At 38.9% G+C, this 20,277-nt stretch overlaps 2 protein-coding genes and 1 long non-coding RNA gene across 3 annotated transcripts in view; 1 reads left to right on the forward strand and 2 right to left on the reverse strand.

Annotated features, from left to right (window-relative positions):
• LOC310731577 (uncharacterized protein) overlaps positions 1 to 20,277 on the reverse strand; it is a gene marked incomplete at its 3' end in the record, with an annotated part of 134,216 nt that overhangs the window by 28,475 nt on the left and 85,464 nt on the right. The gene's annotated exons all lie outside the window — the stretch shown is intronic.
• On the forward strand, positions 10,095 to 12,231 carry LOC310731578 (little elongation complex subunit 1-like; the record flags this gene model as incomplete). The annotated part of the gene is made up of 5 exons (XM_083551234.1): positions 10,095 to 10,607; positions 10,737 to 10,968; positions 11,272 to 11,440; positions 11,580 to 11,740; positions 12,034 to 12,231. Exons 1-5 carry the CDS (start codon positions 10,585 to 10,587, stop codon positions 12,229 to 12,231), a joined length of 783 nt encoding a protein of 260 aa, XP_083407360.1. The 5' UTR covers positions 10,095 to 10,584.
• On the reverse strand, positions 16,319 to 17,165 carry LOC310731540. The gene is made up of 3 exons (XR_014535250.1): positions 17,019 to 17,165; positions 16,817 to 16,929; positions 16,319 to 16,334 (listed from the first exon to the last, which is right to left on the reverse strand). It is a non-coding gene; the product is annotated as an uncharacterized lncRNA (long non-coding RNA).

The following is a 20,277-nucleotide window of genomic DNA, read 5'->3' on the forward strand; positions in this document are numbered from 1 at the left end:
ATTTTTTTTCTTTTTTGTATCTTTGGGCACTTTTAACCAGACAGGTTACAAAGGATGTGTTTTATTAATGTATTTCAGATGTAATATATTTATAAAATATGATTTTTTTATTTGTGTATATCTTGTTTTCATTTATTTAAGATGTAAACAACAGAATGACAGAAAATGCTTTTAACTCCCAAGTTTTTTACTGTTGAACTAGTAATTACAGTACATTCTTCTAAATGCAAGATCTATCTATCTATCTATCTATCTATCTATCTATCTATCTATCTATCTATCTATCTATCTATCTATCTATCTATCTATCTATCTATCTATCTATCTATTACAGTACATTCTTCTAAATGCAAGATCTATCTATCTATCTATCTATCTATCTATCTATCTATCTATCTATCTATCTATCTATCTATCTATCTATCTATCTATCTATCTATCTATCTATCTATCTATCTATCTATCTGTCTGTCTGTCTGTCTGTCTATCTGTCTGTCTGTCTGTCTGTCTGTCTGTCTGTGATAAAAGTGTAGCAGACTGCTGACATTAACTACAGTCCAAATCCGTCTTCAAAGCTCCTGTGTTACTCCGTCATTTCATGGATCTCCAGGCCGTTGTTGTGAAACCATCCCCAGCTGCACAGAGTGTCCTCCAGTCAAAGAGAACGCCATCCAGAGGCAGTCCGGGACAAAGCGGGCAGATCCGATTCGAATAGATGGATGGGAATATATACATTCGAGAAAAAGAAAACATTTTCCAGAAAGCAGGAGGCAAGAATTTAAGGTGGAGGGGCATCTTCTACTTCTACAGCTACAATTATTTATTTGTTTTTGTAATACATTTAGAAAAGTGTCAACCATATTCAGGTGAATGTCATGCGGTATGTGATTATAAATCTTCATTTTTTTTTTTTTTTTTATTCTTTAGTTCAACATATAAAAGACTGTAATATATTATAGGGTTGTTTATCTGTTCTTATAGCTTCATTGTCAGTGATATTGTTGATCCATTTCTGATGGTTCTTTGTGTCCTTCAGCCTGCTGTCCTTCATCTTGCAGTTTAATCTCAATCATGACTCCTTTCTGTGTAACAGAATGCTGATGAACAGAGAAGCTTCATGTGTGTACATCTACATGTAGAGGAATGTATCTACCTTGATGTTATCTCTTCTCTGCATCTCCTCTCCTTCTGGTTCTGCTGGAGAATCTGCCTCAGAGCAGTTTCCATATCTGTAGGCTTAAGAGAACAGCAATAAGCTTCATTCCACACACTGACTCTGTGGAAGTGTAGGAGTGTGTGTGTATCTTTTTCTCTTTGCATGGTGGATGTGTGTGTGTTCTTCTGTAGGACGGTCCAAGTATGTACCTGCTGCATGCGGCTGGACCTGAAAAGAAGTACAGATAAATATAATGAGGTCGAGTGTGAGTGATTTCCTGGACAGAAGAAAGTTCAGGCTTCCAAGTTTTTCTTCTTTCATCGTGAATGAATCAGTAAATGAAATAAACTGTCTTCATTAGAAATTAAACGTTTCCTGCATGTTCATGGGACACTGTACTGTAGCGGTGTGTAAGTGTGTGTCACCTCGTCTCATCTCTCTGATCTCATCCTGATAATGCTGTTCGATTTGTTGCAACTGCCTCAGATACTCTTACACACACACACACACACACACACACACACACACACACTTCTGCAAGGATGAACCCTGTTGATGTGCAACGACTCTCTCATTGAGGCATCTGGACCATTCAGCATCTGCTGTACTTGGCCCCAGATCCTGCATTTAAATAAAGTAAAGTAAGATTTTACATTAAAAACAAATGTTTTTGTATTTTCAGACCTTTCAGTTAAAAAGATTCAGACCTTTTCCATGATTTAAGGAGGATTCTGGTCTCCTAATATACGTGTGGGTTTAAATCCCACTTCTGAAGTGACAAAATTATATTTTATTTGATAGATTTAATGTCCAAATATTCACATTTGTATCTGTAATATTAACTGGATGTGGGCATGATCTCAACTGTAAACCCTCAAAATGAAACAGTTTTAAAATAAATGTGAAGGAATTAGAAATAAATGATGTTTGTGATCTGGCACACTTGATATTCTTCATATCTACAGTGGGGGAAATAATTATTCAATCCCCTGCTTATCTTGTAAATTTACCCCCTCACAAAGAAATGAACAGTCTAGAATTTATTATGACTCAACTTGTATACTTAAATTTTCTGATTTCTTTGTATGAATTCAATATTTGGCTTGATGGCTACATCTGGTGGAAATTTTGTGTCAATAGCCCACTTTGAAATCCCCTTACTGATAAAAATGCTGGTGTGTGAAATACTTATTGTCCCCGCTGAATATATATATATATACATACATACACACACACACAGTGTTGTGCTCGTCACAAAAAAAATAGTAACTAGTTACAGTAACTCAATTACTTTGTTGATTACTTTCACCAAAAAGTAATGCGTTACTGTTCAAAGTAACTTTTTAGTTTCTTTTTTAAAGAACCTTCTTTAATGTTCCCATTAATGCCCTTTTATGCGTTATGGTCTACAAACACAAAACTGACTTAAACACAGTAATTTTTAAACACTATTATATTAAAGTCAGAGCAGCACAAACTGAATATTTCACAAGGATTTCTGAAATAAATAACAAAACAAGCTGAATTATATATTCACAATCAAAAACTAAAGTGGCTTCTGCTGTTGTGTTGAGCTCTTAAACATGTTCTTTTCACAGCTGAAGTATAAAAACTATCAACAATGTAGAACAGAACACTGGGTTAGCTTCTAGCTTCTAGCTTCGTCGAGGCATGGAGTTTATGGAGGAGCTTCGACAGATTGGAGTTGCTGTTTATCGCAGTAGATACGACCTTCGAACCAGAAAGACACAGCTTACGTTTAACTAAAAAGTTTTTGTCTTCAACTAAAGTGAAATAATGAGCATATTTCCATTTTGAGAAACTCGTCTTGCTCTCGCCTCGACTCGACATTACTGCTGCACAGACCTGAATAAACGGAGACACGCCCACAGCGCGTCTTCTTCGTGTTTACAGTGGTTCATCCACCAATCCTACAATGAGTCTCTGCTGTAAACAGGTTAGACTGTAGTCTACACTTCAGCCCAAATTAATTCATTTTATAAAAGTAACTGCGTTACAGTAACACGTTACTGCCCAACACTGCTCGTGCCATTGGCTGAGTGCTTTCATGGAACAGGGTGGAACAGACTACGTGCCGGCGAGCTCAGTCGCTAGAGCACGAGACTCTTAATCTCAGGGTCGTGGGTTCGAGCCCCATGTTGGATGTGGGGCTCAAACTACAATAATGAACTCAACAGTAGAAGCAACAGCACTATAGACACTCTGGAGTTGACACATGGTAAGAAGTCTTCAATGCTGCACACAGAAACCTTGTTAGATTTCAAAACCTTCACCACTTGGGCATTACATTAAGTCTCATTGAAAAGTCATCATGTTAGATTTCTTGCCTCACCTGAATACCGCACTTCCTAAATATTTTGAATAAATGTTCTGAATGTCCTACATAACATGTCTGATCTTTACCGAGTGACAAAAAAAAAAAAATTCACCTTATCAGCTAATTAGCTTTCAGCAGTTCTAGGCACTGACACTGACTTCACTGAAAAGAAATTGTGCTGCTGTCATCAAATTCATAATTCTGGAATTGCATTTTGTAAGACACTCTGGAACAGAGATTCAAAACTGTGCATGTAGTGAATATTGTTTGTTTTCCAACTTGCACATGTTTCCTCAAAAGTATAAAATGCTGAGTAGTTTAAAACCCAGTAATTTTACACCTCCTCTTCTTCTTCTTTTTTTTGTGTCTTTTATCTATGAGTCTGTCATGGGGAAGGAATAGAGGACACATTGCCACCTAATGGACACTTGTGTAATTAACCCGTTTATAAAAATACATTTCTGTAGTAAATCTGTCTGAAATGTGCAACACCTCAGAGCTCTGCAACATGTTGTTCTATAGACACCGTATTGTTCCTGTTGCCGTGTAGTTCCTTGTGTATTATGTACAGGGTTCCTACAGGTTTCTTCAAGTTAAATTCAAGTCTTTTAAAGACCTTTTTAAGACCATTTATATAAAAAATTTCACGTCCCTACCAGCAAAGAAAAACAAAATCCTTGAACTTGTGTTCATTTATTTTTCAAATGTGGAATGGGTAAAAGATAAGCCAAGCAGTGTGAAAAATAAAAACATTTTAGTAGGCCACAAGAAAGTTTGCCGAACAATGTTAAGTTGTTTTTTAACATGAGCTAGCTACTTATTCCATGCTGGGAATATGGGGAACTGAGAGACCCCTGAACAATAAACATCGAAAATCAGAACTCAACAATACATTAAATTCAATTAAGAAACACAGTCAACTCCTTAGCTCTTCACTCAGGGCAGCAATGTCTTTATCGAGGACAGCCAGTTCCGTCAACTTCTCCTTATGGCCTCTCCGCAAGAGGCTGGACCTGGAGATCAGGTCAGCCATCTTGCTTCCTGCCTTACTTTCAGCCCCCTCAGCCAGCCTGTCTGCATCCCTAGCCAGACCCTCACACACCTCTTGTATGCGTCTCCACTTCACCTTTAGCTCCTGAAGACAGTCCTCTGCCTCTTTCCTCTTAAGAGCCTGGGATTTTGCCTCCCTTTTCTTTCTCTCTGTCTCAAGATGGGCACGATATCTGGTCCTAGCTCTTGCTACACTCTCGAGTAGGGCTTTACTGAGTGGAACCTAGGTATAAGATTGGGAAAAGAGAACCAGAGTCAGTGACAAACTCAAGAAGCCAACTATGTTGATTCTGTCAACTTTTAAGTCAAAAGCATTTTACTAGTCCAGTCAGGGGTCATTCTTACCTGGGTAACACCTCCGTGTTGTGTAATATAATTACACACCAGCCTCCGTGTGACCACAGTGTCCTCTTTAATATTGTCTGACCCCAATTCATGTGTAGCCTATGATTTCCCTTTCTTATTTCTACTCGCAGAAGTATCAGTTAGCTGTTTGTCCTGGAGAAACCTCTGAACCAGCCCTTTCATGTGCATCCTGCATCTTTCTGGGTCTCTGTACATTACTGATGGATCCAGGCACACCATCTGCCTAACAGTCAGATACTAGAGGGGGCTCTTGTCCTGCACTTTCCTAATGATGCTACACAGTCCCTGCATGCACTCTCTCCTGAACTCTAGCACCCTGATCTCTGCACCTTTGATGCTCTAGAGAGAGGTAGCCATGAATATAGAACATGTCTTTAATGACCTGGTTCAGCCTAACCATTTGTAAAATGACTTTTTTAAACCATCACACTACCTTAAGGACTGACTCTGCACCTAGACCAATGCTGATGTCTTGTGGGCTGAGCCAGATGGTCTTGTCTGTGATATCCAATTTGGTCAGCTGCAGGGCAGTGATATCATGGAGGACTTCTCTCTTTATGAAGCATCTGAGTAGACTCTGTCAAAAGACAAACACAACAATGTCCGGTGCGGCACATTAATCACCGACATCAAATTGTCTGATTTTGATGCACAATGTATCCACTATTTTTTACACATACTAACCACAAACTTCACATTGTCAAAACATATCATTTGAGCCCAATCAGAGGTGATTATAATGTTAGAGAGCAACTCACCCCTCTACCAGAGTCTTACTGCACCTATATTTCTGATTTGAAAAATGCGGCAAAAGGAGGCGTTGCCTAGCAGACCGAGGGACGTGCGGGGGGGAGTGGGGGCTCAACACTTCCTTGCTATTCCAACTCGCTACGAAGGTGTGGCCGAGACTGGGCGTATTTTATACTCCACAGTAGTGATGCCCGATTCAAATTCAAGTACAGTGTAAAGTTTTAACCTGAAGAGGGCACCACACTAACGGGTTTTAGTAGAAAATTTACTAAATTGTACTAAAATATCAAAAATAATTACCAGACATGTAGACATCACTATTAGACACTTATTTATACAGTTTATCAGCAAAGAAAAATGATTTGGGGGTGAGTTGCACTTTAAGTAAATTATTACCATCATCAACTCAGTCAGGTCCTTCGGAAGGAATGGAAGCACAGGCTCATCTGTCTGATATTTTTTCAGGAAGGGAGTGAAGGTCCTGGCGAAGTGCCATGTAGAACTGCAATTTGGCCAAGATGAGTGGATCCTCCATGGCTGCAGCAACTGTGTCATGAGATGCTAACAGAGAGAGGCAGACAGAAAGGCAGGACATTTCAACATAGCCATATATTACAAAAACTATGACACACCAGGCCACACCAGCACCAGGGTTAGGACACAGTCACAGACCTATTCACTGCATTTAAGAACGGCCTACCTGTTCCAGGGTTCGAGAGTTTCTTTAATTTCACGGCTTCCATGTACAAGAGCAGTGATGGCCAGACTTCCAGGGCTCTCTCCACAACCGGAAGGTTTTCCACTCAACGATGGGCACAGAAAGAAAGGGGGAACACAGTAGACTTGGTTACTGTGATGCAATCCTCTCTCCTGGCAGACACATTGAAGACCAATGTGTGCATTGCTTTCAGCAACTTGTCCAGCTGCCATGCAGTGAACCCACACTTGAACCCACACAAAAGAGCCGAGCACCTGAAGATTTCATTGCAAAACTTAATATTAGAAACCAAAATCATATTTTGTATCACATGGAGATGGTTTTGAACTGCATGTGTTGCACCCATGCATCAATTTTTGCTCTGTAGCAATATGATTGTTTGTTCAATGTAAAGTGCACTACAAATAAAATGCATTATTATAATTATTAATAGATCACACTCACCCACAAACAGTAATAGCATTCTAAACTGCTCACCTCCATACTGCTCAGCATGATCTTTCTGGAAAAGGTCGAAGAGTTTCCAATTCACACTGGGCCCATCCATTGAAATGGACACCAAGTCTCTGAGGTTCAGTCTGTCCATACATTCCTGAGAAAAAAAGGGTTGCATTTGATTACTCAAATAAGAGGACTGGATGAGCACATATTGTTAAGGGAAATAACTAACTGGTCATGTAATATTGCAGTTACAGAAGAGTATATGCACACAAGTTGAGTCTATCAATATAAATTGATGAGCTTTTAAAGTAAAAAATGATTATCCTTACTTTGAGATGCGACAGCATATAAGATATCTGGATTGAACCTGTCCCTCGTTCCAATAGCGGATGTTCACATCCAGATGTTTGTTTTTCGTAGTTTCGTTGAGACTCTCATCAAACATAAGAACGAACGGCGATTTGTTAACTTCAGACACCAGTTCTTCTTTGATGTGGATAGCTAAACCAAACTTGGCTATGTAAGCTGTTTTGTCGGGACCGCAAGTAAACGTTTTAGCGATGTCGGTGTCAGGGAATGTGCACTTGAAAAGCTCTGAGATACCCTCATTTCCATTGTAGGACTGGTGTTTAGCGATTGTGTTAAGAGTCCACAACATCTCGGCTTTCATTGTTGGTGTGGACCCAAAAGCTGTGCGCAGATCCACTCTAGTTGCGGCCATAGCTGGAGGGTCTGCAGCGCTAGCAGCAAGCTGGCTAACATTAGCTCCTGTTGCCACTTCAGGCACATTAGCAGATAGCTGGCTAACATTAGTTGGTTGAAACACGCAGGCGATGGAAGAAGTTTGTTTTTGTCCATTGAGAGAGTTTATGTGCTCGGACGACTTGGCATGAGACTCTAATGCCTTCATTCCCATTGTACCTAGCCGAATCCTTTTTTTTGCATATGGTGCAAAACGCCTCAAAAACGTTGTCCACTGGTTTTAACCAATGACGAAGAGTTTTTATCCAGCCACACTTCATTCAATTTACATTTCCCCATAACCTCAGAATGAAATTGGTAGCTAGCTAACCTAAAAACAAACTTTAAAAATATAACTGCGTGCGTCAGTCAACCTTTCCTGTGGAATGCTGAGATTTCTCACGCTTCTCCTTTGCTTGTTGTGTTGTGTTGTAGTCTATGGTGTAGTAGCGCGTGATCTTCCTTTACTGAAGGCATAGCGTGTTCGCAGTATTTTGTACGGTGACCCGGGGTTCGTGGTTGACAAATGAAACTTTTGAGGAAAATTACAATATGGAGAAGTTATATACAGCATAATTTTTAAGACCCAGACATCAAAATTCAAGACTTTTTAAAGACTTTTTAAGGTATTATTTCCAAATTAATAAATTCAATGCTTTTAAGACTTTTTAAGACCCCGCGGGAACCCTGTATGTAAGACTTTGTGGCAGCAACGTCCAAGAAGTTTAAAAAGATCTTTCTGAACCTTTTGGATCTTGTAGAAAGCACAAGACGAATCCTGTTTCCTAAAGAGGTAATGTGATTTCTAATGTTCTTCCTCCTCGTCCCAGCAAAACAACTTTCACCTCAAGTAAACCAGATAATGTTTGTTTCCAACGTTTCTTCTATGCATGAAACACTTCTGTACATTGTTCACTTCACACAGTAAAGACTTAACAATAAATCACTATCACACATTGATAAAACACTGTGAGCAGGATTCAAACCTGCGTGGAGAAACACCATTAGATTTCAAGTCCAACACCTGCACCACTCGGCATCACAGCAGTGATGAAGTTTGCTGATGTCTTGACTTGTCTAGGATTTCCTGAGATTCAATGAAGAATTGAACAGTGTCTCTGGCAGACTTTGGCACTTTTCTCACCATTAAACAAAAGACAGTTTGAGTTCCATTGAGTTTTGCTGCTCAGCACAACACAATTCTTTAAGTACAAAAGAAGTGCAGATAATCCAGTTTCCAACATGCTGGTGCTTTCATGGAACAGGGCAGAACAGGCAGCGTTCCCGGCGAGTTCAGTCAGTAGAGCTGTAGTTCCACACAAAGGTTGTGATTATAAAAAACCTAACAGGAGAATGTGTGCCTGTAAGTAAACTCTGAGCATGTGTACACACATTCTGGAGACACAGAAGGTGAAAAGGGGAAATAGCGCCACAGATGGTGAGGTGATGAACTGAAGTCAGATTGTAAGAAGTAAAAGACGCTGCAGAATAAAAAAATGGAGGAAAGAGGAGAAAACAGTGAGGGGTGAGGAGAAGATTCATTTACTAAAATACTCAGATAATAAAAAAATCTATATCTGCAGCACCAAACAGAGACACTGCTCTTACACACTGCTGTTAGTCTTTATGCCGACACCAGCAAAATTACCCCCTGATGCTGACTGAAATCCCCTCATATGACCAAACCCACCCTTTATATTAATAGATTTCACTTTATAGCTGTTAAAAAGTTTGCCGTCAAGATTCTCTTTTGCCAAATTTGCCGCCTTTAGAGATTTAAATTGGACGCATTCAAACTCTTTTGTCTCCGTCTTGTAACCGACAACCTTCAGGAGAGACGTCGTGTCAACACACAATTCATATTAAACAGATCTAATACAGGACTTTAGTAGAAAAAAAAAAGTTTGGACCCCCTGGTCTAAAGGGTCTACTATATTCTACTACTACTTACACACTTACCAGCTACCTGATGTTCACTAGTAGAAAAATGTTTAATAGAGCGACTGTACGACTGCTGGAAAAGTGAGTTTTCAAACTTTATGGGTTTTTATTCTCTTTAAAACAATGAGTTTATTATTTATTATTAGAGCTGCAACAATTAATCGAATCGATAATGAAATTGGTTGTTAGTGAATGCTGTTATCATCATCATGTGAAAATAGTGTAGTTTAATGAAGTGTTATTGTGTAAACTGTTTGTTTGTAACTTCAGGACAGTCTACAACAGTAACTTATCTGTTCTCAAACGTGATTTACTGCGGCTTTACTACGTTCAAATGCTTGTTTTCGATGCTTGTTTCTTCATTAGCCTCATGCTAGCCGGGTTTGCTAGCGCTGTTTTTGTGTTAACTAGTTTCTTAGAATATTTGACACAAATTGACCCAAAGACGAAAACATTCTATTATTCTTTATTAAGATATTTATACTTTATTTATAACTCACTGAATGTAGAATATTTCAACTGAGGGTCTTCATCCTCCACCTGGAACACGGAGTTTTTCCCGGAGCTCATTACTGACGATGCATAGTAGTGATGAGTTGATTATGAACGATTCCTTGATTCTGAACGAGTCTTCAATGTGATTCAGAAGAACGATTCGTCTCAAAGAGTGATTCGTTCATTTTCTACTGGACGCGCGTGAGCAAAGCATCGCAAAATCTCCGTAGGTCATGAAGATGAACTAAATGATTAAAAAAAGATTCGCTAATTTTCATGAATGAGATTTAAAGAACCGAGTCACTAAAATGATCCGATCTTCCCATCACTTTTACAGCGATGACCCTTGATCCTAGAAGCTCCGCCTCTCTGATAGCGTCCGCGTCCCTGATTGGTGCATCAATTTTCAACTACGCACCCAATCAATAGAGACCGAAAAAGAAGTACTCGTCACAAAACTACGCCCCGTTTCCATGGAAACCAGTACACAAACAATCTCTTTTTCTGGCGACAGGACAATCAAGACTGCTTGTGGATACTTTTTTAAATATTTCATAAAAATATACTTTATATACAAACATTTTGAAGATGCAGGACACCAACACAAACAAGTAAGTTTATATTACTGTTTTTACTTTATTTATACTAATTATTTTCCTGTAATATCATATTCCCAATGTATTATCTATACTGTAGAATTGTCTGTGTCATGTGATTTGATGACATTTTGTTCATATTAGTAGAAAGAGAGCTGCATCAGACATGCCACCACCCAGTGCTGCTAAAAAGCCTCGACTTGATGCTGAACACACAAAACAATCCCTCATCAGTAGTGCATTAAAAACACTGCGGGATTCCTGTGATGATCTTTTATCTCTAAACTGCATTGATGCACTACTTAAAGGGAAATGTGAACTTCCTTCACTGACAGATGAAGAAAAATCTGTCATTTCCAAGTTTTGTGTGAACGAGGTCAGTTATTATCTTCTGTTTTATTTAGTGTGCATTCAATTCTTTAGCTGTGGATTTGAGTTTTCTCATTTTAAAAGTCAATCCATAATTAACTGGTCCTGATGTTCTGAAATTGAACAGTAAATATGATTTATCATGTAAAAATGTTTACTCCAGGTTTTGGTTTATGCAAAGTCTAGTAGTTTTCCTAAACCTAATCTACAGTCAAGTCTTAACTCCCTAATATTTGTTTTAAATACATGACTTGAATACATGTTTGATTTAGTCGGATGTTGGTTGATTTTTTTCTTTCGTCTTATTTAGTCGTTGGCAGAGACGTTTCTGAAAGCGGTTTTGGAGAAGATCAAGGGGGAGAAAGAGTCTATGGGACATGAACTCCTGCAGTCTCTCTGTAGGGTTTATGTGGGTTTGTGTCAAAAGAGAGGAGACTCTCATAAAGCACATGCCCTCGCCTACAGATTTCTCAAAGAAGGTGAGATTATATTGACATTTCATTATATATTTACTAAAAAAAAGTGATTTAAAGAAACCACTTGTGATCTGTTTTTGGTTTTGTATTTCTTCCTATACAGTGTATTTTAAATCTGTGGTATCATTTTGTTTCTTTGCAGACTTTTCTCAAGCCCCAAAACTGATAATGGTCATGGTGACAGCATGGCCAAGTGTTTTCTCTTGTAACAGCCCTTTATGCAGAGCCGTTCACATCATGTGCAAAATGAAGGCATACGGAAAGATGTATTATTTGCTCAGCAGGTTTCTGCACCGGGATACGGTAAGTAGCTGATTCTCATCACAACAGTCATCAGAACAGTCATTAAACATTATTTTTCAACTGGACTTTTCATGTGTTTTACTGCAATCTTACTCTAATTTTCATTTCCAATATCCACGTCATCTATGGAGCAAATTCATTATAAATTCATATTGAATTAAATCAATAAATATAAAAAAAATTTCTTAAAGAATTCAAGCTGAAAGTGTTACAGGACATCACTATTTTAGTCTTTTTTTTTATTAGTGTGAGTATTAGTGTGGGTTTTAAATAAATGATGTCTTTTCTGCCAGGAGCCTCCTGGAGACACCTACAGCACCATCACCAGCACACTGAAGGCTCTTCTGAAAGACAAAAATCTGACTTTCCAGAAGAGCAGTTGGTATGGTGATGATCTCTGTCCTGCTGCCTTGGACTACGTATTCAGCCTGGACCTTCTCTGTGCACAACTGGGCTGGATTTGGACCGTCTCCCATGTTATACGGTACTGAATGTGAAACTGCTTCAACGTGTTTAATTCTCATCTTTCTAGTTTTTTGAACATTTATTAAATTGCAAACCGGCAAATGTGAGACTCATATGAGACAGTGTTTGTCCCAAATACTGCAAATCTTCCATTCTTGTTGCATAAACTTACAATTGATGGTTTTCTATTACTGTCACAAAAACACCTAATATGTCCAATGTTTTATTTATCAGAAAAAGTGTTTGGCTCATCTTGAACACTTGGCTGAAACAAACACAAACAGAGGAAACACAGTTCAGAAACGTCTCTGTAGCAGCAATATTCAGGCTACTCGGTAAGTTTCCTGTAAATCCTGTTTTAGAGCACTATCTCACATTATTTCTGGATTCTTCTGTTTTTCACTCACGTTCTTTGTCCATCTCAATCAGGGCGACTTGGCCAAAATGGCCTTAAGGAGAACGTGGCAGCATCAGTGGAGGATCTGGTGAAAAGCATATCTGAGTTCAGGGGACAAAAAGGTATCATTAAAGGATCAATTAAACAAGTCCTTTATCAATCTTTATCTTTATTCTCTGATTTTTAGTTCTCTATCAACAGGAAAGTGCTTCAGCAAGTCCTAATTTCACGATGGATTTTGTGTGCAGATTTGCCGTGGGAGGTGCAGCTCGCAGTGGTTTATGCCACTCATGATCTGGCACCCAGCAACCCCAAAGTCGCTCTGAACGCTTTAGAATCGTGGAAGAAAGACCTCACAAAGCCTGTTCCTCCAGCCGTTCCCAAGTGCCTGAAGCAGATCAGCTTTATTTGTTCTCACATAAAGACAAAAAAAATTATCAAATTAAATAATGTTTGATAAATTTTTTATTTTTTTTGTACATGAATAAATAAAATACATAATAGATCTGCACAGTGTTATTGTCTCTTTACAGTGGCGGGTCGTGCATTTCACACCCAATCATCTGCCTTCAGTCCCAATCGTCCTCTCAATAACATCAATATGATGCCACAGCTGTAGAAACCATCATCATTATTATACAGCATATAATACATGCAGTATAACAGAGCGCATACAGATTCTTGTGCATTTTCCCTGCATTACAGTTTTCCTGGTGTTTTGACATTAAGCAAATTGTGTGTTTTTGTACAGATTCTACAAAGAAAATGCAAAAGTATAAATGGCTCATGAAAAAGCTTAATGACTCTTGTGAACTGTTTTGGTGGACCTTTATATAATGACCTTTATATAAAAAACTTTCAAAAAAACGTGTTAACACGTTAACCCAAATTCATTTTAACAGCACTAATTTTATTTATGCGCAATTAATGCAGCACGCATTTCTTCATTTTTATTAAGAATATAAATATAGTGGAACCCACTTATCTTGACCTCGGTTAACTCGCCAACTTTATTAAGTCGACGTTTTTGAAGTGAAACCGGCAAATTCTCGCTTTGTCTCAGCATTTTTAATCGGTTATGTCGATTTTTTTATGTCGCCGAACCCTACTATCTCGAGCACAAGGGGGGGCAAATTTGCGTGGCGAAAGCCAAGGAAAAGGCATATGAGGAGCTGTATGAGAGGTTGGACACTAAGGAAGGAGAAAAGGATTTGTACCGATTGGCCAGGCAGAGGGACTGAGCTTGGAAGGATGTGTTGCAAGTAAGAGCAATAAAGGACGGAGCTGGAAATGTGTTGACTAGTTAGGAGAGTGTGTTAAGATGATGGAGGGAGTATTTTGAGCAGCTGATGAACGAGGAAAATGAGAGAGAGAGAAGGTTGGATGATGTGGAGTTAGTGAAGCAGGAAGTGGATAGGATTAGTGAGGAAGTGAGAGCAGTGTTTAAGAGGATGAAGAGTGGAAAGTCGGTTGGACCAGATGACATACCGGTAGAAGCATAGAGATGTTTAGGAGAGATGGCAGTGCAGTTTTTAACCAGATTGCTTAACAAGATTCTGGAAGGTGAGAGGATGCCTGAGGAATGGAGAAGGAGTGTGCTGGTACCGATCTTTAAGCATAAGGGAGATGTGCAGACCTGCAGAAACTAAGTTGATCAGTCACACCATGAAGTTATGGGAAAGAGTAGTGGAAGCCAGGCTGAGAGAAGAGGTGACCATCTGTGAGCAGCAGTATGGTTTCAGAGGTGGAGAAGGTGGTGGAGTTCAGGTACCTAGGGTCAACAGTGCAAAGTAATGGAGAGTGTGTTAGGGAAGTGAAGAAAAGAGTGCAGGCAGGGTGGAGTGGGTGGAGAAGAGTGGCAGGAGTGATTTGTGATAGTAGGGTATTTGCAAGAATGAAAGGGAAAGTTTATAGGACTGTGGTGAGACCTGTGATGTATGGATTGGAGACAGTGGCATTGAGTAAAAGGCAGGAGGCGGAGCTGTAGGTAGCAGAGCTGAAGATGTTAAGGTTTTTGTTGGGAATGACGAGGATGGACAGGATTAGAAAATAGTTTATTAGAGGGACAGCGCATGTTGGACGTTTTGGTGACAAGGTGAGGGAGGCGAGATTGAGATGATTTGGACATGTGCAGAGGAGGGACATGAGTTATATTGGTAGGAGAATGCTGAAGATGGAGCCACCATGAAGGAGGAAAAGAGGAAGACCAAGGAGGAGTTTCATGGATGTGGTGAGGGAAGACATGCAGGTAGTTGTTGTGAAAGAGGCAGATGTAGAGGACAGGGTTGTATGGAGACGGATGATCCGCTGTGGCGACCCCTTATGGGAGCAGCCGAAAGAAAAAGAAGTCATCGTAATGATGAGATAAGTCGTAAATATGAGAAGTCATAATTACGATAACCTTTCTGTGAATTATTTTTTCTTTGTGAATGCAATGCACTTCCGTACATACAGATGCTTAGCTAGTTAAAAACGTCAGTACCAAGCCTGTTTGCTCTGTATTTTCTATTCTGATGTACGCATTGTCTGCCTGTCTATTGGTTCAATTTTTTGCTATTTTTCCATTAAAACATCTGTTTGAGACTTCTCCATAAGACAGAATAGTTAGCCTTTTTTTGTAACAGCAGAGGGTGGGGTAGGGAATTCTAGCATAGTTCAAAAAGGACAAGGACAACTTTTTTTATTTTTTTAAGTTCAAGTTTTAAAATAGCTTGTATGAAGTATTTATCCCTTGACAGTGTATTACCTGCAGCACAGCACGTTTCCTAATTGGTGATCATTTTAATGGGATCATTAGTGTTATAATCTAGGTAGAATAAACAAGTCATAAACTGGCTATAGAAATTTTTTTTTTTTTTTTTTTTTACAGATTAGAATTTATAAACTTTTTTTTTATAAACAAAAAGAAGAAAAAGTCTGACTTGTCTAATAAGAGCGACGCACTTTTACAGCAAAAGAGAAAATCTTTTATGATGAGAAATTGCAAATGCAGATTTAGAAGTCAGACAATGAGCACACGCAGTGACAAATCAAAACGCTTTAAACACTGCATTCAACAAAAGTGTGTATTTGGTGCCAATCTAATGCAACATCAACAGATCAGCTCTAAAAATATAGGACTTTTCAAATGACACTTAAATCATGACACTGGAAATAGAGCTGCCGTCAAGCTGAAGTGACAATTTTGCCCCAAGTACCTGTTAATTTCCAACCGTGCAACAGGACAAGTATGTAAACTAAAAGGTATAAAGTCTTTGGAAAGTTTTTATTTCCCTATTTGCTCTGCATTTATCTGAGACCCAACAAGTACTTCTGAAGCTGTACTGCATGCACAGTAGCTTTTGGGGCATGATAGAGCTGCGGACCTCCCTCGTGTTTTTCAATAGTGAAGATTATCTTTCCACTGAAGAGCGTTGCTTCATCTCAAGGTGGTACACCAAAGTTTTATTGCAAGTAAATGATCAGACACAATGGTCCTTCTGCTCCTGGGTCAGCATGGATGAGCTTCTCTGCATCAGATATAGATAACATGTTTCCTAGCTTAGCAATATTTCTAAGGTGAAAAAAGGCTGCTTTTGTAACATGGTTGAAATGATTTTGAAAAGACAAGCTGCTGTCTAAAATAACTTCCAGGTATTTTACCGTTGAAGTAGTAGTTACAGAACATCTGTCTAAATGCAGGTTGAAATGCTGGAGCTTCTGTGTACTGTTTATTGGGCAGATGAGCAAAATCTGTCATCAGAATTGAATAATAAAAAGTCATGCAATCTTTTAACTCTAACACAGTTATCCAAGCTAATTGAGCTGTATCACCTAGTATTGATGAGCTATATAGCTGGGTATCATCAGCATAAAAGTGAAAGCTAATTTTATGCCTTCTAATAATATTTCCGAAGGGAAGCATGTATATTGTAAAAAGCAGGGGCCCTAGAACTGAACCTTGTGGAACACCATAAATTACTTGCATTAAGCTGGATAGCTCTCTATTTAAGTCTACAAAATGGTAACGATCTGGTAGGATTTAAACCAGCTTAAAGCCTGTCCCTGAATGCCTTAATGTAATTTTGTAAGCGATCTAGGAGAAGATCATGATCTATAGTGGCGAATGCAGCACTAAGATCTAGTAAAACTAACAAATGTAGCCTGGTTGGCAACTACACGTTGCCTATTCAAATCACACATGAACATTGCCTAGACTGCTCTTGTACACATACATTAACTTTAGTCTCTCCTCTGTAGGATCAGTGTGACAACATCCTTCTCAACCACAACTTTGGTCTGCCTAACAAGTAGGCACATTGTCAGGCAAATAATGGGGGAACCCACACTGAAAAAAGACAAAAGAAAAGTTAAGTTCCCAAAGATTTATTGCATTTCTTACTGAAGTGTTATAATGCAAAGTGATTGCTTACTTACTGTGCTCAATGGGTGAAACAGTCCAAGCTAAGAAAACACCCGAATTATATACAAAGTAACAAATAAAAGATTGGACAACGAATGAAACAAACAGAGCAAAAAATATACACGCAAACGACGCTATTGGTGCGAGCCACCTGTGACACAACAGAGGCATACTGACTAACTAAACAAACTGACACTGTGAAGCTCTCCTTTATAGTCCAAGCCCCGCCCCCACGTGGATTAAACCAACCTGACTAATTAATGAGGTAAGTATAAGAGGTATGTACATATTTACAATAACACATACATATCTATATATAAACATAGCAACACCCCCATTGATACGTTTTTTATACTATAAAATAAACAAATGTATACCGAAGTAACAGGTAAACTAATTATGACAGCATTTTATAATTCCCCTTTTCGTCACACAGTGGACTCGTCGGCTTCCGGTTGAGTCGCGCCTGCGCATCGTAAGTCTGTCACTATAAACACGGCCGCTGGGTGGCGCTTGATTTGGCTGAACGTTTGGAGGAAGAGCAACGTAAAAACCCGATTACACAGACGCCGACAACACCTAAACACAGTTAAGTATTTACAACATAAAACTAAACTATATAAAAACAAGTGACAATAACAAAATATGAATGTGTTTGTTGTGCGCAGTGTGAATTACTGTCAGGGAATGGAAATGGAGTGGGTGTTTTTGCGTGTATGAGAGACCGGTATGCTAACGGTGTGTGTGTGTGTGTGTGCGCGTGCGCGCATAGACTTCGCCGCAGTAGGGAAAAACGGAGGATCAGAAATAATGGAAGATGTTATATTTTCAATAAGCAAACCCCAAAAACCTCTACATACACGAACTTTGACTGTAGTTCCAGTAATAAAAATATGACAATGCAGCCAAGGACAAATTATGATAAACAAAATGAGTAGCTTCACCTCTCATATCTTCTGGCAGTGTCGTTACTTACTCATTTGCTAAGTTGAATAATCAGAGTTTTCGACATGCAGGATCGTCCAAAAAAAAACAGCTGCCACGGTCCAATTAGAGCCAAAAAAACTGACCATGAGCTTGGTGTGTCCCGGGCTCTTATCATTCTTATTCTTCGTTCTTTATATAGCCTGATATATTGGTTAAATATGATGCTGCATTTGGAGAGAGAATGAGTTACTTTCTGGAACTGTATTGGTAGTGAGCTGTAGTTTAGGTTCAATTTGTGTTGTTCAATAAATGTTTAATTTAAGCAATTGTCTTTATCACGTCATATTAATTAACTGCTTAATTTTATAAGAAGAAGGGGAAAAAAAATCTGCCAAAAAACATCAACATATATCGGCCATCTGCTGCCCTTGATTCCTAAACATCAGCATGTGCCAGATAAAAACCCATATCTACCCATAAACCCCATATCTACCCATAAACCCCAATATCTACCCATAAAACCCCATATCTACCCATAAAACCCCATATCTACCCATAAACCTCATATCTACCCATAAAAACCCCATATCTACCCATAAAAACCCATATCTACCCATAAAACCCCATATCTACCCATAAACCCCATATCTACCCATAAAAACCCCATATCTACCCATAAAAACCCATATCTACCCATAAAACCCCATATCTACCCATAAAAACCCCATATCCACCCATAAAACCCCATGTCTACCCATAAAACCCCATGTCTACCCATAAAAACCTATGCCTACCCATAATACCCCATAGAAACCCATATATACCCATAAAAACCCCATAAAACACATATCTACCCATTAAAACCCATATCTACCCATAAAAACCCATATCTACACATAAAAACCTCATATCTACCCATAAAAACCCCATATCTACCCATAAAAACCCCATATCCACCCATAAAACCCCATGTCTACCCATAAACCCCATGTCTACCCATAATACCCCATATCTACCCATAAAAACCCCATATCTACCCATAAAAACCCCATATCCACCTATAAAACCCCATATCCACCCATAAAACCCCATATCCACCCATAAAACCCCATGTCTACCCATAAAACCCCATATCTACCCATAAACCCCATATCTACCCATAAAAACCCCATATCTACCCATAAAAACCCCATATCTACCCATAAAACCCCATATCTACCCATAAAAACCCCATATCCACCCATAAAACCCCATGTCTACCCATAAAACCCCATGTCTACCCATAAAAACCTATGCCTACTCATAATACCCCATAGAAACCCATATATACCCATAAAAACCCCATAAAACACATATCTACCCATTAAAACCCATATCTACCCATAAAAACCCATATCTACACATAAAAACCTCATATCTACCCATAAAAACCCCATATCTACCCATAAAAACCCCATATCCACCCATAAAACCCCATATCCACCCATAAAACCCCATGTCTACCCATAAACCCCATGTCTACCCATAATACCCCATATCTACCCATAAAAACCCCATATCTACCCATAAAAACCCCATATCCACCCATAAAACCCCATATCCACCCATAAAACCCCATGTCTACCCATAAAACCCCATGTCTACCCATAAAACCCCATGTCTACCCATAATACCCCATAGAAACCCATATATACCCATAAAAACACCATAAAACCCATATCTACCCATTAAAACCCATATCTACCCATAAAAACCCATATCTACCCATAAAAACCCATATCTACCCATAGAAACCCCATAAAACCCCATATCTACCCTGGATGGTCTTTTTGTTTTACTATGTGCAGGAGGAAAAGACCTTGGTGTAATTATTGACTTCAGTCTTTCATTTGAAGGTCATGTAGATTTTAATGGCATTAATATTAATAAACTGTCTCATGCCACAGTACCTGATAGAACTTTTGGTCAATTATGATCCACCACACCTTCTTTGATCAAAAGATACAGGTTAAGTTAAGCTTTCAGTCAACATATTTGTTTAATCACGCACTTTGTGTTTCTTAGGTAAAGGAGCAGATCTGGAGGAATTATGGTTAGAGTGTTTTGGGGAACTCGGATGTTTGCTCCACCTCCTAGTTCAGCATGGTCCTGAGGTACCAGTGATCCTGTCTGTCTGTTTGTTCTTTCTGGAATCTTCTTAAAGCCCTAACTCTGGAAGGAATTCTTTTCAAATGGACACAACCCACTGCTGTGGATGAGGATATTTCCATATGAAAAGACTAAAGATCTATTAAGTGACTGAGGAATGTTAAACTTGGTATTGGTCTGCTACAGTGGTTTATGTCT

This window comes from Silurus aristotelis (assembly GCF_946808225.1).
Source record: "Silurus aristotelis genome assembly, chromosome: 9".
NCBI lineage: Eukaryota > Metazoa > Chordata > Actinopteri > Siluriformes > Siluridae > Silurus > Silurus aristotelis.